Source organism: Pantherophis guttatus, chromosome 1 (genome assembly GCF_059756535.1).
Source record: "Pantherophis guttatus breed Tessera chromosome 1, ASM5975653v1, whole genome shotgun sequence".
Taxonomy (NCBI): domain Eukaryota; kingdom Metazoa; phylum Chordata; class Lepidosauria; order Squamata; family Colubridae; genus Pantherophis; species Pantherophis guttatus.
The window spans coordinates 190,228,704-190,251,486 of NC_142063.1; the positions used below are offsets into that span (position 1 = coordinate 190,228,704).

At 36.4% G+C, this 22,783-nt stretch overlaps 1 protein-coding gene across 3 annotated transcripts in view; it reads left to right on the top strand.

Annotated features, from left to right (window-relative positions):
• The window catches only part of PKHD1 (PKHD1 ciliary IPT domain containing fibrocystin/polyductin), a 285,011-nt gene that overhangs the window by 260,050 nt on the left and 2,178 nt on the right, over positions 1 to 22,783 (top strand). For all 3 annotated transcript variants that reach the window (XM_087882250.1, XM_087882249.1, XM_087882251.1), the window contains exons 61-65: positions 7,280 to 7,415; positions 8,820 to 8,907; positions 13,017 to 13,124; positions 16,376 to 16,534; positions 17,763 to 17,888. In XM_087882250.1, the coding sequence (XP_087738376.1) occupies positions 7,280 to 7,415; positions 8,820 to 8,907; positions 13,017 to 13,124; positions 16,376 to 16,534; positions 17,763 to 17,888 (617 nt within the window). The remainder of the gene's footprint in view (positions 1 to 7,279; positions 7,416 to 8,819; positions 8,908 to 13,016; positions 13,125 to 16,375; positions 16,535 to 17,762; positions 17,889 to 22,783) is intronic.

Consider the following 22,783-nt stretch of genomic DNA (forward strand, 5'->3'; position numbering starts at 1 on the left):
AGGTTAGTTATTTATTCTATCTATCTATCTATCTATCTATCTATCTATCTTTATCTATCTATATCCCACCTTTATTATTTTACATTTTTAAATTCATTTTATTTTTCATTCAATCTATTCCTTGCCCACCTTTTTGTAGTAGGCTGGATAAGATTTTATTAAGATAATATAGCTAGGAAGCATTATATTGGTCACTCACTTAATTATCCATTCTATAGAAGTTCCCTACACGGATTCAGTAACACATTCAGACCTATGTGGTCAACCATTATTGTTGTCAACTGTGCACTAATGATACTACTAAAGACAGGTCCTGGGACAAAGTTTTTAACACAGTAGTATGATGAAGTACAAAACAGCAATCTGCCCATTCTGATATTTGCTCAGTATTTCACACTTCAGCAATAGGTACAGTAGGTTAAAGGTTCTTCACTGTGGAGATTGCTGTCTAGCATCATAAACATCATTTCAGAGCAATCTTAATTATGACAAAAGAGTTAAGACAAAACACCCCTTTATGCAATAATACATTTCTTAATAAAAGAGAACTAGTTCAAAAGGAAGAAAATAATGTACATTATAACAATGGCAACCATGATGGATTTCAACTGAGAAATGGTTGCAGCTTGTTGCATTCTTTGCCTCAGAGTCTTGAGCAAAAGTAGTTCTCTTAAAAGTCCCACAAATATCACCCTTAAAATGGCTGGAGCAATTAACTGCATAGCTGGGTACGTTATAGACAAACTCTGCTTAATCTTATTTGAACTGAATTAGGAATCACTGGATTATTTTTATGCGGTACCTGATGCTCCTTTATTTACAATGCTTTTAATCTATTCAATTAAAATACTTTTCTGGTTGGATTACAGAATGGCTAAAACATTAAATGTTAATGTAAGAGAGTCATATTGTGGGATAATAAAATACAATTAATAAATAGTAGAAGAGGATCAGTTTGATGTAATGCTGAAAGGCACTGGAATAGAAGTTGGGAAACCATGATTTCTAGTCCTGCTTTAGTCATAAAAGTTACTTTGGGCCAGTCACTTTCACTCATTCTTAGGAAAAATATCATTTCTTCAGTCACAAAATTGTGTGATGCTGTTCCTACAGTTACCAGGTATCAGGGCTGACTCCATGGACCATATCAAAATACTAGAAAATCAGTTTGATCTAGTGGTAGATGAAAGCCAGCTAGGTAACCTTGAGTGAATCACTTCCTCTTACCCCAAGGAAGAGGCAATGACAACCATTTCTGAAAATGCTGCCCCTGACCTTACACAACATTGGAATTTGAAAGGATTTAAAATCAAGCTGATTTGAAAACTATAGCAATGCATGTGAGAACATCAATGTTTTCTTTTGTTACTGACACAATTGTGTGTATGCTTCCCTGGTAATGGCACAGCCAAGAAAACTCTATTCCTTGTAGCTTTTTGTCCAACTTCACTTAGTTGAGAGATCCAAAGAAAGACCTCCAAAGATGTCCATAGACTTGGGCAGATGCAGCACTTTTCTTTGCAGTATTATTCCTTGATAAGAATCTGATTTAGATATATTTGGCAACAGCAATATTGTTAATTTAAAAGGCCTTCTTTCTGGATTCAGTATTACTCAACATATTCTGAGCCACAGGTGTTTTTTATTTGGACCAGTTAACTGTGAACTCTCTTTAATTCCCTTGGGCCAAACATTCTTTCCCTAAATGGTGCCAGATCTTATGGGGAAGAGTTTGTTAATGCAAATTAATTCTTCTTTAAAATTCATGTATTTGTTTTTATACAATTTTACTGGATTTCTTTATGCTTTATTCATTTAAAAATTGCCATGTTAATTTGTGGTTTATATCTCTTCTAAATTTTGGAATCAGAAGTGTTGATATATATATTTATCCGTAACAAAGCCATATCAGCCTAATCTGCTTATTAATAGATATTTCCCCATTTCATAGCTATAAAATTATCAGTGTCAGCTATTAATCTATTAATTAACTAAGTCCTACTGGAATCTTCTTGTGACCTGCTTATATTACGAATTAAATTCTAAGTTAAGGGGAAACCCAAACTGCTACATTCAAAATCCTATCCTTGTGTTGTTATCATTACTATTGTATTTATGGAATATGGGCATAGTTCTAAATCTTGTGGAAGATTTCTTTTAGATGCATCGAGGCAGTTGAGATAATAAATTCATTTAACAATTTTTGCATACCTATTTTGTCGTTGAAATTCCATGTACCAAACTAATTTTACAATGGTCCAGAGCAGTGGTGGGATTCAAAATTTTTTACTACCGGTTCTGTGGGCATGGCATGGCTTGGTGGGTGTGGCTTGGTGGGTGTGGCTTGGTGGACGTGACAGGGGAAAGATACTATAAAATTTCCATTCCCTCCCCACTCCAGGGGAAGGTAACTGCAAAATCCCCATTTCCTCTCGATCAGCTGGGACTCGAGAGGCAGAAAATAGATGGGGGTGGGGCCAGTCAGAGGTGGTATTTACCAGTTCTCCAAACTACTCAAAATTTCCACTACCAGAACTGGTCAGAACCTGCTGAATACCACCTCTAGTCCAGAGTGGGTGCAAACTATCAGAAAGTGCACCTTGGGTAAAAAATAAAATAAAATTACTGTGGGAACAGGAATATATTCTGACATGAGAACTTTTCAATCATCTTTGATTCAGTAGACTAAAAATCTATATCAGAAGTCAACATGTGTTAACAGCAACATACATTAGACCTATGAGAAGAGGAACTTGCAATGTATTAAGTCTGCTGAAGTAGGAAGTAACATTCTGTTCGTTGATTGGTTAAAGTAACGTTCTGTTTGTTGATTGGTTAAGCCACCTGACAGCTGGCAATATAAGAGCTGTCAGGCAGAGTTCCAAGCAGTTTCAGTTATAGCTGTGGCAGTTAGCCCAGCTGTTGTTAATAAACGGTTAATTACATGATCTTTGCATTGTCCATCGTCCTTGATCCAGCCAATACATTTCAGAACTGTATCTCTATGTGCTAATTTAGAGAAATTAGTGAAGCAACTTGAAATTAAGTCACAGTGGAGGGCGTCAGGGCCCACACGACATTTGCCACGGCCTGCTGCCTAGCACAGCTCTTTAAAGAAAGCAATAGCTAATTGGCCGAAAACACAGCAGGTGAAGGGTTAAATACTTTAGCTGTTGGGCAGTTGGAATTTTTTATATCTTTGCTGGAGGACCTTGTGTCTGCAGGCCATAGTCACAGTATCAGCTGGAAATTGGATAAGGACAGCACAATGACAAATCCAGGTTGCTTGCAATAAGGTGCTAATCCCTTTGCTTTAATATCGAAGCAGCATGTAATGATGTTTGGACATCACTCCAGTTTACTGACGACCCCACTGGGGCTTGCAATAGAAGCGTACAACCACCTAACAAGGCGTCAGCTGACTGCCGTCGTCAAAGCAACGGACATTGCAATCTAATCTTCCTTCCATCCCTTCCAGCTCCCAATAAGGCCCAGGTTATATAAGTGGCCCATCGATGCTTGGTAACTGGAATCAATTAACGTTAATTCGCACAATGCTATGATGTATTGTGATCACTTTCATTTCAGGGGGAAAGAAATGGCTATAATTCACCTAAAATGAGGTTGTCTATGGTACTGAGGTATTAATTGGGTGTCCATATTAAATGGGAAAGGAGCAGAGCAGTGAAGGAAAAGTGGAAGGATGAGTGACTCTCTTGGCTGCTATTGACCTATCAGAAGAAGACAGTGCCCTTTTCCTTTGCTTTTATCTATTACAGTTTTCCCTATTGCGTGTCAAGTTGATGTATTATAAAAAATTCATTTGGTGACCTTTCACCCTCTTTGCAGATTAAACAATTTCACCAAGATGGCATCATTAAGAGGGCCTTGCATTTAATGATGATTTCTCTAAAAGGCCACGGAGATTCGATTTTAAGCTAACAGATTTATTGCACTATTATAACATATCGTAAAAAATTCTACCACCTACGGTCTAGTTTTAGGTTAGGAAACTGTTAGGAGTTTATGCGGAGTTTAAAAGTGGTATTACCTTGGGATATGCTGCTGCACCAATTGGCACATTCTCTCCCATGGCACAATCCTGTTTATGTTTAATAAGTTATTGTTCCTCAGGTGCTAAATTTAAGGGGCAAAGTAGAGGCCTGCCTAGATCCACTTTTTAAGAGTCCAAATTAGATATTTAGGCCTGTAAAACTGTCAGAGTAAACCACAGTTTTGTTAATCTGTACAACATACAATTTGAGTTAAACTTAATGCTTTGAGGGAGCAAAAGAGGGCCATATGGTTACCATTAGCAACCACAGAATGGCTGGAAGGGACAGACCACTCTGGGGTGAGAGACAGAGGGAGGTGGAATTCTACCATGGGAACAGACTCATTTGTTCTGAAGCTCATTTGTAAACACAAGTATTGTTCTTTTCACTATCACCCAAACCTTAGTGCTTCAGAATGAGAAGATATGTCTAGTACCAAGAAGAAGATGAAGGGGAAAAAACCCAGCAAAAATGGTTTTAGCCAATACAAGATAGACAGGCTGGCACTGTTGCCTACTAAGAAAGACTCTACTAATAGAATAAAAGAAAGGAGCCTAACCAACAACTGGACAAAATGACCAGGAATATAGAACATCCTGTAGGAATTTTCATGCTCGGTTTATTTAATAACCTATTTTTTGCTAACATTGGTTTCTTGGCTTTTTAAAACTGAGCCTTCAAATGTGATCTGAATCAGTTACTAGAATCCAAAAAAAGATCTGCCTCAAATAAGTCTACCCATATCATTTATCTCTGCCCAGAGATATCCATACTTAATATGGATTGTAATTTAATATGAATGGATATGTACAAAGCAGTGGTGGAATTCAATTTTTTTTACTGTGGGCATGGCTTGGTGGGCACGGTGTGGCTTGGTGGGCATGGCAGGGGAAGTATACTGCAAAATCTCCATTCCCACCCCACTCCAGGGGAAGCATACTGCAAAATCCCCATTCCATCCCCACTGGGCCAGCCAGAGGTAGTATTTGCTGGTTCTCCGAACTACTCAAAATTTCCGTTTCCGGTTGTCCAGAGCCTGTCAGAATCTGCAAAATTTTTAGGCCTTTACAAATAGGGAAGAGATTGCCTTCCAGTCTATTACTACTGAATCTGGTCCTTGATCTCATTTGCCTAATCTCAAAAAAGAATGTCTTGGAAACCTAAAGCAATTGGCTTGAGAAAGATGGCAAATCCAGTTTCCAGAATTCCATCTCTTTCCATTCAGATTCCATCATACTGATTCCAGTGTGAATTCCCAATACACATAAAAGGATTAAATCTTAATATGGGATTAAAACCGTTTTTAAAGAGAAACAGGAGAACAAGTTTTTAAAGAGATGGAAAAACGAAAGAAACAAGAAAGTCATTGCAATATATTGAAGTTAAAGCAAATTTGCAAGTGCAAGATGCATTCTGCCACCAGGGGGCACTATCTTTTTCACAAGAGATGGAAGAAAAATTGGTACTTTCTGTTTAATTTATAAAGATTGGTAGATATAGCAAAAAGGGCATTAATACATGGAAGGGTTAGATTGGATGCAAGGAACTGATTCTGTTTGCTTAGGCTAGAGGAAGTCTAAAGGGTTTAGAATTGGAAGGAATGTCTCATTCTTGCCCCCTAAATTTGTCCTTGAAATCCTTATAGAAAATTATCCATCTATAATGCATTTTAAAATTTATCATTCAAACATATGTTTTTAAGTTTAATATACCACATTTATTTTTCATCTATCATCTCTCTCTCTGCAATAGTGGTGAATCAATCTCCCTCCCTCTCTCTCCCTCCCCCCCTCTCTCTCTTTCTCCATCTCTGTATCTTCTTTCTGTTTTCAGAAACACAATTCATAATAGTAGAAATTATGTTTCGATAGATAAAGCCATTTGGTTTTAAAATCCGTAATACTATTTTTTTGTCTTTGCAAAGGCAATGGGATTTCCAAGTTCCTTCCTTCAGATAGCAGCTTCAGGTTCTGAATGCCTACACTCAAATAACATGGATAATAACTACCCTGTGTATTCCCTAATGATTTATAGTGAGTTACTCATAGTCCTTGGCTTTCAAATGCTTTTTTTAGGTGGAGATAGGAAAAATAAAATGATGTATTGACATTCTTATTGAGGGTTGATAGAACTGATTTATATTGAAACTATTTTCTTGAACAGAAAATTCTTTTTTAATATGACCACTCCAACTGGGGAGAAAAAATCTGTTAAATTACATGACTCACTAAAATAGTTTTTCTGTTTATGTATGATAAATTTCAACAGTAGTTCTAAGAAGTCCTATATATAATTCTCTCCTGATATTCTGCAACCCACTTTTCTATTCTGCTATATTATTCCTAAATAGTTATATCAGAAAGAAATAGGTGTTTAAACTAGCCATTTAAAAATGAGTTCAGTTTTATTTTGCCTCCTACTGTAATTTGCAAGGGCAAAATCCTTGCAAAGAATGTGGTAAAAGCTTCAGAATGCAAAGGAATTCTGTTAAAGAAATTGAGTTAAACTAAAGTGAATTGGCTCTCAATAAATCCATTGTTTGTAGACATTTTAAAGCAAACAACAGGAGAATTGAATAAATAGCTTTTATACTTTTCACTTTCATTTTGAGGCAATATCAAACCCCAAGTTACCACTCTGTAGCAGTGGATTAGAAGCATATATAAAAAGGATAATGACAAAAAAATTGGAAAGGATGTGAGGCCATGTGGGCCCTAAATGAAGCATATTTTTTATTCAAATGCAAAAGATATCCCCAAGATGCTTCAGATTTACTCTTGGAATATAAACTTAGTGGGGTGGGTGCCTATATACATGCTACAGCTAAAAAAATAAAAATCACAGTGTTGTTAAATAAATATAGTTAACCCAACTACTGCATGTAAGGCACATTATGAGAAGAATATTTTAGAAGTATACCCTGAGCTGTATAATGGAAAAGTAAAAGTTTCTTCAGAGTTCTATGCCATTTCTATGCAAATTAATTGCATTTGGTATTTGGCATTCTTTTAGTTCTGAGGCATGCTAACTAGATATATATTGTTCACACATTCTTTCTCCATTTGGTGACAATTGTTTGGTGACAATTTCAATTTTTCAATTCAAATAATTTTTATTTATTTGTAAGATTTATTGGCCGTCAATCTTACCATGTAATTATTTCTGAAATAACCAGCATTAATCATGATTTTCTTTTCTTTTTAATATATTTTTCCTTGATGAAGAAATGGAAGTAGCCCAACTTCATGGAGTCGCCTCTATGTCCGTCCTTACAGCATCTCTGTCTGGATTCAACCCTCCAATGGAGTGGTGGAAAGGCCACTGCTGAGGCAACCACAAATATTTTTTCTGGACAAACAGGTATGAAATTCTAAGACATACACTTCATACTTTAGGTTAGAAACTGATGTAGGATCTAGGGCTCCTAGATTTATTTTTTTAAAAAAAATCTTGACCTTCTTGAATATTGTTATAAGTAGGTTAAATTGGAATATGTTGTAATCAGAGGGAAATAAAGGAAATTTGTCAACAGGCTCCACACAATCTCTTCATTTTTATCCTTTCAGAAGTAATATTAATTGTAGCTCAGGAATCTTGCATTCTACTACTAGCTGCCAAAATTTGTTGTAGGTTCCCATTAATGTTACCTACCATTCCCACTGTTTCCACAACTCCATCTTTATTAAGGATTGCCAGTGTTTTATTCATGACACCACACACACACACACACACACACACACACACACACACACACACACACACAAAAAAAACAAACATGGACAGAGAGAGAGAAGGAGAGGAAAAAGGAGAGAGGGAGAGGGAGAGGGAGAGAGAAACAGAGGAGCTACAAATTTCAATATAATTTCCTTTTATCCTCTTTGCAACTGATAGCAAATTTTCTGCAAGACATTACATGAAGCTTAAAATTAGCAGAAGACTTGTTTAATCTTCATAGAAGACAGAAGCCTTGGAAGACATGAGGAGTGAGGCTGGATTACTTAATCTGAGATTATGCATGCCTCCTCTCTTCTGCAACTGCTGGTTTAGACAATTCTCTCTGCTCCTCATTTACAGACTGTATATTTTAAACAATATCACTAATATATGCTACTTATATTAAAAGAGGCCAGTGTCAACAATGACTCTGGCAAATATTTGCCTGCAATTTACAAGAATAACTACAGGGCAGTGATGGCTATTTTATATTTTTGCTGCCTGAAGCCATAGTAGAATAAAACAGAATGTGAAACTCAGCCCAGCCCGCTATCGCATTAGCGGCAGAGATGTTTCATGTGTAAAAGGAAAAAGATAGTTTGATGGCTCCAATATAACTTGACTAGCTACGTTGAATAGCATGAATTGATATACTTCATTAAAATCACTTTTTTTTACTCAAAAGCTGTGAAACAGAGAAGAAAGTGAAACTGAAACAGTCTTGATTTGTTTTTCCAGTAAGCCTTCTTCAGTATTTATGGTCATTTCCAGAACAATTTATTGTATTTGTTTCTATTTGTCCTTTCATAATACAATACTTTAACACTACTTTCCTAAACAGTTTTAAGAGAATATTGTAATTAACTTATGAAGGATTGTTCTATAGATTTTTTTCTATGTTCAGTTGATTAGCCCTATAATATGATCCGTAGTAAAAGTATCAAAGATAAAATAACAAATAACAACAGTTTCTTCCTTTCTTCCTTCCTTCCTTCCTTCCTTCCTTCCTTCCTTCCTTCCTTCCTTCCTTCCTTCCTTCCTTCCTTCCAGGGACGGAGAATTGTGTCTTTAGGTTTCCCTTCCAAACCATGGATTGTGACAGTTTACCTCAAAAACTGGCCAGAAATTATGTTGAAAGGTTTGGATATGCATCACTGATATGAAATGAACAAAATAATAGCAATATAAGAAGCTAGTAACGAGGAAACTCACCAAATGCAAAATTATCAAGCAATTACAATATATGCACTGCAGATATATACACTTGTTGAACTAGAAATGGCTGCATTTATTAATATAACCTAAATAAGAAATCTTCTCCTGGGATGCTGAGGAATATTGTAGCTGAGCTTCAGATATCCAGAATGGCAGCAGAGTTAGGATTTTCTACATTCTTTCCTTCCATCTTGTAGTCACTTGGATTTATGGAGTCCAGATCTGAAAGCTTTAGGGGAGCCACCATTAAGAAAGTCTTTACAAATATTCTGTTACCTGTGAAAGCAACATTTATTACAAGAGGTCTTTGAAATGTTATGTGCATGACATCTGGTTACTTATTATTTTCCTTCAAAGATGAGCAAATTCATGTGTGGGAAAATAACAAGTAAGCAGATGTCATGCCACATAACATTTCAAAGATAGTAAGAGGTAATCTGAAGTGTACTCAGAAATGGAATGCCAGTAAGTTCAGTTATCTGTCTTGTAAAACCCAAGAACTGCTCAAACTTTGGTGTCATATGAACAATCCTTAATCTATAGCTATTATTTTTAATTTTTTTATCAGTTTGGGTGCTGCCTCAGTCACTAAAATAATTCCATGCAGCTTGAAGAGATTCAAGACACCACCTTTAGCAGCTAGAGATCTCTGTAAAAAATACCAAATTGGCATACTTCATCCAAGATCAATAAAATGTTTAGAAATTTTATCTGAATTCCATAAAGCACATATCAAAACTACAAATGTTCTCCTGCAGTAGATTCTAAGTGAAATGTTCTTTAGCCTCTTACGTGTTGGGATTACCAGCAACAAATGATTTGGCAGGATTCTTCCTTTGTACAGTTTGATAGGGTCCTAGGAAATGAATATTCTTTTTCGGCCAAAGTTATATTGCAAAAGCAAATATAGAGTAGAACAGTGATCTCAATGATTTCAGTATAAAAAGGGCAGAAAGGGTTAGTGTTAAAGTCTGCCTCTCCTTCCCACTCAGACTTAATTAAACCCTTAAGATAAAAACATGCTGAATGATTTGAAGTATTTTTGCCTCTTTCAAAATGGTGGCTACTAGGTATTAAGTACAACCCATAGTGACACCACCACCTGTGCTTGCTGAGCTATTGAAAAACAAGAAGTAAATAAGTGTCGTCAACAGCAACAGAGCTGCTTCCCATTGTGTACCAATTTGAAGATGCAAATGGACTTTGCAGATGTGAGCCCTGATCATGCTAAATATACCTTTCCAAGGGCTGTGTAGGCCAGATAGGTAGATATGTGGCTGACTGAGAATAGAGAAAAGGAATTCAGTATGCAAATGTCTTTCAATTATACATTTAATGATCCCCAGTGCCCCCCTTGTGGTCTTTTACTCAATGAATGTAATGGCCTTATTGCTGTGACTGACATTAACCTTGGCAGTTGCTCAGCTGGATTAAGCTGGCCTTGTGCCAAGGAAGCCAATGAGGTAATTGTGATTTACACGCTGGCTGATGACATCAACCGCACTGCTTGTTTCACTGGGTGAACATTTGTCTACTAAGAAAGAATGGTAAACACCTGGAGCATTTTTCCCTGGACAGGTGCTGAATTGAGATACTAACAATTTGTCATAGCCTTGACAACCATCCAGACAATAAGATACTTCATATGCAATCTCTTGAATAACTCAGCATCATATTTTTTTCTTAATTTTTTTCCTGAATTATGAAATTACTTTTTCTTCTTTGTTCCAACTGAAAATATATTAGTCCATGAAAGAAGGAATGGAAAGAAGAAAACTAATGGAAGAAGAAGGCTCAAATAAAGGACAGTCACTAAATAGGATTGAGGCTGTGTGTGTGGGGGGGGGAGCATTCTTTAAAAGAAACATGCATCAAATTAATGGACAATAAACTCCAGGAATAAAAGAAGAGTGCTGTGCAGATGTTCGCTATGTAATCATTTGCTGCATTTATTCCTTTGACAAATGCCCAAACCTATAACAATTATAGATTCTTGTAACTAGCATTTCAAGAAAATGATCTGCCACACATACTCAGCCTGCTTCATCTGACAGCCGCCAAACTGCTTTTTGCAAAGTAGTTTAGCTCCAAATTAGCTCTCTACAGCATTAAATACCAGCTTGCCAGGATATCTTTGAGATGAATACCATATATATCCATAATATTCTGGGATTTGAAGCATATGTGCCAGAAAGCTGAGATCACCTCCTTTTGAAAATACAGTATATATTACTCTGGGGTTCATGTCAGTCTCAGAAATGGCAGTCTTAAAACCTTCCAGTGATGCTGATGTTAGGATACTTTGGAAAATTGGCACTTCTATAAATTGAGAATGTTATGAGTGGTCAAGATGTTATGATATCCAAATAATTATACAATAATTTAAGATGTGGAAATCCCAAATAAGCTACTCAACAGATAATCATGTGTTCATAGAAATGGTTATTTCTTTTTTTCCCCCTCTTAAAAAACATTGCTATTTTTTTAAAAAAGAGTTTGCCCCACAGCAATGATATAAAAAAAATATGAAAAAATTGTGACGTTATATCTAAAAATTTAATCTCTTACTTCAGTCTTATAACAACAGCGTAGCTTTTAGCTTTCTAAAATAACTATATCTTTAGTCTTCCTCTATGTACTGCAAAGTCTTAATTTGACAAGCCCATCTGTATTAATGCATTGTGCTGTACATGAGGTTCTTGAAGATCACACTTGGAAACTTCAATTGGTCTAGACTGCAGCAGTGTGCGTAGTAATGGGGCCCCCTACGTTTGCCCATGTAAACCTCTGTTGTGTGAAATGCACTGGCTTCCAGTTTCTTTCTGGGTGCAATTCAAAGTACTGGTCCTCATCTTTAAAGCCCTACATGGCACAGGGCCTGGCTATCTGCAGGCCTGCCTTTCCTTAAGGAGATCTACCAGTAGCATGTCAGATAGGATGGGCATGATTCTAGTCCTTTCCCTAGATGTTGAGACCAGTGGTGGGATTCAGCCAGTTCGCACCACTTCAGGAGAACCGGTTGTTAACTTTCTGAGCAGTTTTGCAAACTGGTTGTTAGAAGAAATCATTAGAGCAGAGAACCGGTTGTTAAATTACTTGAATCCCACCACTGGTTGAGACCTATGAAGCATGTCTTTTCCATTGGAGCCCCTGCCCTATGGGACATTCTACTTCCTCAAATTTGGCAGCCTCCACCCTTTTAGCCTTGTGTAATTTTTAAAGAATGGGCAAGCATTGGGAGAATATTAGATGATTGTACATTAGAACAAATCAGCACCAGGTTACTGTTTTATCATTTTGGAATGTTTTTAAATGTCTTTTAATTTCTTATTGGCAGCCATCTAGAAATAGTTAAAAGATGAGTGGCTATATAAAAGTTTTAAATAAATACTATACTTCTGTGTCAGAAGCACCGAAGCACTTCTGTGATGAAAAGATCAGCTGGTGACGTCACCATTGCCCAGGGAATGCCCAATTGGAGGCTCCTTTCATTTCCCTGTTAATGAGCCCACTGAAGTGGTACCTATTCATCTATTCGTGTTTGCACTTTCAAACTGCTAGGTGGGCAGGATCTGGAGTGAAGGACAGGAGCTCACCCCGTCACACAGCAGTACTAGTCTTGAACATGGACTTGCTGATTGTCAACCCAGCGTTCTAATCACATGAGCCACCTCACTTCTCATTTTAAATAAACAAATTGGGGCAAGGGTTCCATTAAATCCAAATGACTATTAAATCTAAATTTATATAATTGGCTTTTACATTATTTGTTCAGATTTGATCTGTTGCATTCAAACAGAGGTCACTAAATTGAGATTTCACTGTAATATCCTATTGCATAGAAGAAAAAGGTAGATTATCTTCATTTATTATGTTGAGTTTTCTAAAATATAATAAATTATTCAAACTCCACTAGCCATATTTTATGGTTGATTGATTTAATAAACATAATACGTTTAAAATAATTGTCACTATCATATATGAAATTCAGTAGGAATTAATAATCCAAGTATGGATATAAATTATTTTCAGGTAACACAAGAGTAAAGGTCAAAGATGGACAGGCTAGCTTTCAGAATTTGATTGTGTCCAGCTCTTGCTCTGACTGCCACCTCATTTTCAAAGTTACTTCTCCTCCAGGTAAGATGCTTATCTAGTAAAAAGTCTAATGGATATAATATAATAAACATTTTCTGAAATTAAGCGGGCAACGGATAAGATCAAAGCCTTCCTATAACCTGCTCTTGTGCTTTCTCAGGGATATCAAAACTATATTGTCTGTGTGTATTTTATTTATTTTATTAAATTTATATGATGCCAATCTTACTATATATATATATATATATATATAATGTATACACATATACAGCATAAGGTAAAGGTTCCCCTCGCACGTATGTGCTAGTCGTTCCCGACTCTAGCGGGCGGTGCTCATCTCTGTTTTAAAGCCAAAGAGCCAGCGCTGTCTGAAGACATCTCTGTGGTCATGTGGCCAGCATGACTAAACACCAAAGGTGCACGGAATGCTGTTACCTTCCTACCAAAGGTGGTCCCTATTTTTCTACTTGCATTTTTTACGTGCTTTCGAACTGCTAGGTTGGCAGAAGCTGGGACAAGTAAAGGGAGCTCACCCAGTTACGTGGCACTAGGGATTCGAACTGCTGACTTGCCGACCTTTCGATCAACAAACTCAGCATCTTAGCCATTGAGCCACCGCATCCCTTATATATAGCATATATACATGCAAAATAATAATCTCATTAGTAATGGTTTTTAAGAAATTATAAAAACAGATATATATTTGTATTTCAGTTCATTAACATCTTCAAATCCAAACTGCACAATAGTTCATTTATACTAGAAATGGTGATCAATTTGTAAAACTTTTCATTAATTGTGTAGTATTTATGTCTATCTGTATCCATCTACATACCTATTTTATGGCAGATTTGGGTTTTTTATCAATTTAGATAAATCAATATTTCAACTTCTAGTGTGAAATGAAATCTGCTTTTGTATGTTTCTAGATGGATTCCAAAAGCTGGAAAAGCAGATTCACACATTATGTACACCCAATGTAATGAAAGAATTTTCCCCATTTTCTTTGCTTTTTATCTTGGATAATTCAAATTAAAAGAGAAACATAATTGGTCCTAGATTTAATTCCTTTAGTTCAAAGAAACATTTCTTCCCTAGTGCAAATAAGCCATGTTGCTGTAATTTTAACATGAAGATAGTACACTTACATATTGTTAAAATGAAACTCAAAGAGTACATCTATATCAATAAACTACATACGATAATTTCAGAATAGCTTTTTTCAGTATTGGTCTGTGGGGGCAAATGAGAAACTCATTGAACTCTAAAAAATTCATAATGAACTGATTCCATCTTAGAAATTGGATATGGAATTTTAAATTTGGTGCGTATGGAGAAAAATCTGATGAAAAGCTTGGGTAATGGTTATGCTGATTTCTTGGAGTTCTATTTATTTATTTTTTTGGACCTCAGCTATGTGTGAGTCTGAATGTGTGTCTCATTGTTATAGTAAATGTGTTTTAATGATTTTTTTTTACTGTTGTTAGCTGCCCAGAGTCATGAATTTGAGATAGGTGAATGTATAAATTGAATAATTGAATCGAATAGATGAATGAATGAATGAATGGCAGAAATATGGAAGGTTTCTGTGTGTAGTATTGATTAATGAGTGACAGAACAATTTATATTGGTTCAACATGTTGTCAAAACATTTATCAAGAGACATAATTCATTTTACATATGAAATTCTTAGCATACCTGTCATAGGAGATCTTTTACTTTTCCTACTGACAAGTATCTTGCAAAAGGGAAGGTAAAGAGCAACCCACTTTTATCTTAGCCATTGGCAAGCCACCTTGTTTCTCAGAAAATAATTATATCAAGAAGAGATCAACTTTTCACCTTGCTCCTGCCAAACAAAGAAAACTTATGGAGAATTTTGGTGCCTACCAGAAAGTTGGAATACACCACTTGTAACTGAAAGTTGAAATAGGAAGCAAGAATCGACCTCATCAAAAATCAGTTAGCCAAAGGACCATAAAATGTTACTCTTGGAACAATACAATAAGGAAAGATCAGTCCACATCTGATTTGTATAGATATACTCGTGCATTTCTCTACATTTCCAAACACAATTCAAAACGCACTGACAGTATCTCCTCGAATGGTGACAAAACATTTGCAATCAAATTGCCAAGCTCAGAGCTCAAACCAACAGCTTTACTTCCAACTGGAGCTACTAATATTGCAACACATTGCATATTTAATTATTGGTTCAAATTAGAGTTTTGACTCTTTTGAGTCAAAACTCCAATCCCAATAACCTCATAGATACCTCCATGAAGTTTCCTTAGCAATGGAAATTGTTTCCTATTTCCTTCTTCTAGGATTTTTTTTAAATTTCCTAGTCTAGCGTATAGCTCTGGGATTCACTTGTATCCTATCAAAGTATTAATCAGATACTTGCCTGATCAAAGACCAAATAATATTTGGAGTTCTCCAAGAGGCAGTCAAAATTGCCCTATAAGAGCAATAGATTCAAGAAATAGGCCAAGGGGCCAATACATTGAAGGTATTAAATTAATTCTTTGCACCAGTAAAAATAAGACAAACAGATTGTCTGTTTCTGAATTGCATTTTTATGGAACAGTATGTCTTTGCAGGTGCATTCAGCTTCATTTGCTGACATTTTCACTTAAAGGGATAACTGAGATTGAGAGCATGGTTGCGACTGAGACTGAAAAGGACTTTTCCCTGGGACTTTTATATAAGTGTAAAAGCAGCTGTTGAGAAAGATAATCAAATATTAGCATATTTGTCAACCCTGAAACGAACCTGGCTGAGGCCATCTTTGAGGCTTCAGGGTTGCCACAAGGCAGAAGAAGAGACAGGGAGGGGGAAAATAGATAGCGGGGGTTTGTAGTCAAAACAAAAAGTTTTCTGTGGGAACCAAGGACATTCCAACAGGTGCTGGGGAGAGGAGGAGTCGAGTAACCAAGCAACCGGCCAGCACATCTATTGGACAATGTGACTGATGACTTAGGGGAACGGGGAACTTTCACTTTTTAATTAAGTGAAAACCACAAGAACTTTCAGTTGGTTTTCAGCAGTTGTGCCAATATGATGTATCCAATAAATTGTTCTTTGAGGAATCTACCTGCCTCGGAGTTCTGCTTCCTATGGGTGCGTTACTTGGAATGCTGACAATGTTGATATTTATTATTGATATTCATAATGACTTCGTTGTTTTATTGTGTGAAACAGCCTGAGACACAATTTTCTTTCTTGTGATATTTGTTTAAAGCATGTGTTCTTTGTTTAATTACTTTAAGCTACATATTTATTTTTTTCAGGTGCTGCTTTATCTGTTGAATCAAGTTCTTTTACTGTTTTCCCTGTTGCTGTATCAGAAAAATCCGCCATCATCTTTACTGCTCTCCTGTGTTCAGTAGCCTCCATGCTTGTTTTGGGATTTGTTCTTATTTGTTGGCTCAAGAAAAGCAAGAGAAACAGTAAGTCACAAATTGGCATGATGATTATCTACTATGATTTATAGGAAAATCAGACTTTGCAATTAGCAATAGCTGGTGAAAGAATGTTGCAGTCCCCCAGTTACAACAGGGATGTGAAAATGCTTTCTGCTGATCCACATTTGCTTTGCCTTGAGCCTTCTGTGCTAGTTCTTGATGGAGTATCTCTTGGGCCACTTCTCCTATCACCATTGGCACTGCATTCCCAATGAATGAGACAAATGGGAACAGGAGACAAATTGTGGAAGGGGGAAAAAAATTAGCCACTGTACATTTTTATGCAAAATTGACTACTTCTTTCTTCTTGAACCAGCACACAAACCAGAATTAGATTTTTAAAAAAATTGGCAAGCAGCTATTTGAAAAAAAAAAAGTATGTAGATGCTTATATTAGTAGTAATAAATACACAAAATGTATGTTGGCAAAGTTAACATACAAGAATGGCTATGAAGAAAAAAACAATCCAAGTACAAAAAGTTTATATGAAAAAGTATAAATTAGAAGCAGTGAGTATGAAAAAGGTCCTGGAATAATATTATTGTTGACTTTTTAAAAAACGACTATCCAATGCAGATATATAAAGAAACAAACAAGGATGAAAAAATGAGAAACAATAAACCTGAATTTTATTTAGCTTCACACTTCCCAACTGTGTCAAATGTATTCTGCTTAAAATATGATGTAATTGGTACTGATTATTACATGTTGCCCTGAATTTCTTTTACTTTTCTAACACTCTAATGGTGTATTGAATAAGATAGGGACTTTTCCATGGTCTTCTCCCAAGTTTCATGGTTGGTCAAAGCCTCTATTAATGTAATCCTCTGGGTGTACTAGTGAGCTGACTAAAAACCATTTAAGATGCATTTTTGCCAAACAGATATATAGTCAAGTGTTTCAAGTTATAGTCATATGTATTGTTCAGAAATTTTGCAGTTCAGTTCAAGTTAAATGTCTTAATATTTCAAACAGTTGAAATGTCAGAATTCAAGCATTTATGTTTAATTTTTTTAATGATACTGTTTATAACTATAATACTTTTATTTGTCAACTCATTGCTCTGGAGAAAATGTTCCTGTAAAAAAAAATTATGTATACATAAAAATGGTTCTAGATAGACATACCGTAAATTCATACTAAATTTATTTGAATTAATGAATGTTTACTGTTATTCTCATTAAGCTTTTTTTTTTTAATATTTTGATGTAGAAAATAAGCTCAGACAATCTCAGAAGAATAAAAAATGCTCCCAAATACAGGAAAAACAAACAAATTGTGGTCTCCATCAGCACTGCATTGAGAAAGGAAATGAACATTCCACTTCTAAGAGAGAAGGTGAGTTTATTGAATGCCAAAAAGGATGCAACCCGTTACAAAGCATATTTTATCTGAAACATTTTAGCTATGATAATTTAGACCTCTGCCTGGCAGAGATTTAATTCTCTGAGCTGGACTTTTCTGATACATTTCCCCTTCACCAAGTATACATACATACAAAGAGAAAGCAAGAGTGTATGTGTATGTGTATGTGTATGTTAGGGGTGAGTTCTACTTACCTTTACTACCGGTTCGCAACGTGGTTGCACATTTGTGCTCGATTTGCTTGTGTGCAGCGCACTCTTCTGTGCATGTGCAGAAGCTTCTGCATATGTGCAGAAGTGTTCTGATGACGTCGGGATCGGTGGGCGGAGCGCCCCACCGGTTTTACTACCAGTTCTATAGAACCAGTCTGAACCGGGGGCAACCCACCACTGGTGTATGTGCATATACATATGCATATACATATGCACATGTACATATATGCCTCTATTATAATTATTGCTTTAGATGTAGTTTTTAGAGTTAGATTTTTCAGGGAGAGAGGGTAATTCCTGGAGAACAATTTTTGTTTTCTATTAGTCTCTTTTGTCTCAAACAGAACATAGATTTGATCTTCCAACATTTTATTTCAGAGGTTCTCAAGAGACAGAAAGGAAATCTTAGATTTTTGAATCGTACAGTTAGTCTTCAACTTACAACCACCATTGAGCCCAAATCTTCTCTTACTAAGTGAAACATTTCTTAAGTGATTTTGCTGCATTTTATGACCTTTCTTGCCATAGTTGTTAAGCAAATCACTGTAGTTGTTAAATTAGTCAAACCTTTGTTAAATGAATCTGGCTTTCCCATTGACTTTGCTTGTCAGAAGGTCGCAAAAGAGGATCACATGACCATGGGACATTGCAACTATCATAAATATGAGTCAATTGGCAAGCAGCTGAATTTTGATCACATGACCATGGGGCTGCTGTAACAGTTACAAGTGGGAAAACTGGTTTAAGTCACTTTTTTCAGTGCCGTTGTAAATTTGAATGTCACTAAATGAACTGTTATGGAGTATTGAGCAAAATGAATCAATCATTTTTGTACTGAGTTTCTTATAAATATGTATCATTATGCCCAGTTTGACTTATTCTGAAGAATGGATATCTAAGGTTGATAACTACTATGAAAGATAAAACAACCTTTATTGAAATTTGAATGTTCATAACCAAACAGGAGTTGTTTTGACTTGCAAGTCACAAATTGTTTTAATGACATAGTTATTAAAAACTCACTATTGCAAAAAATATTACTTGAAATAATTGATATTAAATATTGATTGGCTAGATTTTATATTATCTATATTATGAACACTTCACTATAAATTGTTTTGATCAATCCTTTGTGAGTTTAACACATTTATTAATCTATCTATGAAAGACCATGACAATTCTTTTGTTTAAAATGCTACTTAAGAACACAACATCTGGTTGTTTTGATATATGCAAGCATTACATTTTGTCATAATTCATCCTTAGAGAAACTGAGAAACAATATGTAAAACCACATAGAAAAAATTATGAAAAATGAATGGATTTGAGACTATTTTATATGTAAAATTTTGGGGAAAAGGAGTACCTGGAATTAAAGTAAAGGAACTCCACTGGTCAGAATGGGCCAATTTGCCACAGCCAACATGCTACAGGATAACTTGCCATGGCAAACTCACTGGTAGACAACTCATTGCAAGGCAATTCAACAAATACAAAAGTTAAATTAATATTGATTCTACATTTAGGCAAGAAAAACAAAATGCACAGGTACAATATATGTGGTACCTCACTCAACAGTAGTAACTGTGAGAGGGATCTTGGAGTCCTAGTGGACAACCATTTAAATATGAGCCAGCAGTGTGCTGCAGCTGCCAAAAAAACCAACACAATTCTAGGCTGCATAAACAGAGGGATAGAATCAAGATCACATGAATTATTAATATCACTTTATAATGCCTTGGTAAGGCCACACTTGGAATACTGCATCCAGTTTTGGTCACCATGATGTAAAAAAGATGTTAAGACTCTAGAAAGAGTGCAGAGAAGAGCAACAAAGATGATTACGGGATTGGAGGCTAAAACATATGAAGAACGGTTGCAGGAACTGGATATGTCTAGTTTAATGAAAAGAAGGACTAGGGGAGACATGATAGCAGTGTTCCAATATCTCAGGGGCTGCCATAAAGAAGAGGGTGTCAAGCTATTCTCCAAAGCACCTGAGAGTAGAACAAGAAACAATGGGTGGAAATTAATCAAAGAGAGAAGCAACTCAGAACTAAGGAGAAATTTCCTGACAGTTAGAATAATTAATCAGTGGAACAACTTGCCTCCAGAAGTTGTGAATGCTCCAACACTGGAAGTTTTTAAGAAGAGATTGGAGACCATTTGTCTGAAATGGTATAGGGCCGTGATGGCGAACCTATGGCACATGTGCCACAGGTGGCACGCGTAGTCATATCAGTGGGCACGTCAGCTCAGCTCTGGGGCACATGCACGTGCTGGCCAGCTGATTTTCAGGACTTCTGGGCCCACCAGAAGTAGGGAAACAGGCTGTTTCCTGCCTCCGGAGGGCCTGGGGGGGCGGAGGCCCGTTTTTCTTTCTTACCTGGCTCCAGATCCTCTCTATGCATCTGGGAAGGGCAAAAACAGCCTTTCCCACTCCCTCGGAGGCTTTTCAAAGGCCTGAAATGGCCCATTTCCCAACTCCCAGTGGGGCAGGAAGTGACTTTTTTGCTGTCCCCAGCCTCCAGAACCTCTCTAGGAGTCTCTAGGAGCCTCTCTAGGAGTCTCTAGGAGCCTCTCTAGGAGTCTCTGGAGGCTGGGGACAGCAAAAAAGTCACTTCCTGCCCCACCGGGAGTTGGGAAATGGGCCATTTCAGGCCTTTGGAAGGCCTCTGAGGGAGTGAGAAAGGCTTTTTTCGCCATTCCCAGATAAATAGAGAGGATCTGGAACCAGGTAAGAAAGAAAAACTGGCCTACCAGGCCATCATGTGCCCCCCTCTCCTGGCACGCGATGGCAAAAAGGTTAGCCATCACTGGTATAAGGTTTCCTGCCTAAGCAAGGAGTTGGAATGGAAGGCCTCCAAGGTCCCTTCCAACTCTGTTATTCTATTCTAGAATAGATTGTATATTGTATATCCTCAATAGAACAAAACAAAGTAAATCCAGAAATACAAGTGTTACAATGATTTTGATGAAAATGTGATCTCCAATAATAAAAGTAACTGAATGAGACAATTAATATAATATTGAATTGCCCCACAGTGAGTTGGCCATGGCGAGTTGTCCTAGACCCCCACTGGTAAACCTTCTGCAATCATTTGCAAAATAAAGGCAGATGGATTATTTGATATTTCTTATCCTTCCTCTTATGCAAGAAGTTGAGCAGATTCCTGTCTTATTACAAATGCAGAAAATATGTTTAGAATTTTTTCACTTTTCTCATACAATATTACATAATGGAACAAAGACTTTCTCTAGAAAGAAAAGTTATTGTATTTGTTTCTGCATGTGAAATGGAATCTTTGCATCAGTTCATACTGTTTCCTTGTGTTCTTTCAGTTATTCCGGTTGTCTGGTAGATAATGAAATTTAAGTAAAGTTAGGATTTTTTAAGGTGTGTCAGTTATTTATTTACTCCATATTTATAGAAATCAATTTTTATCTGGAAATTGCAACTAGCAATTTGCACACTTCAGTCAACTACGCTGTTTTTTCAAACATGTCCAACAATTCTTCACTATTGCTTATGTCTCTATGATTTTAAATCTATTTCACACTGTTCTTGTTCATTTTGGTGGGGGGATTTTTCAAATTTGAACCCCTGCTATTGATATAGTGTATCTCAAAGAATCTCTATGGAGTTGGGAGTTGGTCTCTGACAGAAAGCCACTTGAAGAAACTAGAAGCATTTGAAATGTGGATTCACAGGCAACTGTTACGTATAAGCTGGGTTGACAAAATCAGAAATGAGGAGGTGATAAGCCGCCTGGGAAAGCCAAGAGAAATCATCAAAACCATAAAAAAGTGAAAGTTAGAATACTTTGGACATATAATGTGACATCCAGAAAAATATGTCATACTTCACTTAATCCTCCAAGGAAAGATTGAAGGCAAACACAGTCCAGGCAGAAGAAGAACATCATGGCTTCAAAATCTAAGGGACTGGTTTGAACAAAACTCAACAGCATTTTTTCGTACGGTTGTTGATAAAAATAGGATCGCCAACATGATCGCCAACGTCTGATGATGGATATGGCACAAAAAGAAGAAGAAGATCTCAAAGAATGCACCTGGCTAGAGTTTGGTTTCCATTCATGTCCTAGGGTTGGAGGCAAAGAAGGGCTAGATTGCAGTTTGTGAATAAAAGCTTAGCCTCAATTTTCTCTCTCTAAAAATATTGCTTGAGAAGGCACAAGTATGTGTGTATAAACTGGGGAGAAGAATGGTATGTTATTCTACTGAAGGTAAGACTAAGATAGAATGCAAAAAAGAATTGCAAGTGCTTTTCTGGACTCAAACTTGTTGCATATGAAAGAAGCAGAAAGAAGCTAGTTTTAAGTTTCATTTTCTGATTTTAATTAATATTTATTACAGAAGAGCAGAAGGAGCAAAAAAGGAAATGCTACAGTTTGTATGTTTTGATATTTGCTATATTCTTTCAAAATACAGCATTCAGCTGTATGCCTTAGGATACATATCTGCTATAAATTCATTTTTTATCTAATTTGTCTGAGATCTAAGCTTCCTGTGGAGGTCTGAGATCAAAGGATCTGATTCTTTCTGATGTTGGCTCTGACATATAATGTGTGCTGACTTAGTTCTGTCTATAAAATCACAGTAGGAGACTGTCATAGTCCTTTGGAACCTTTACAT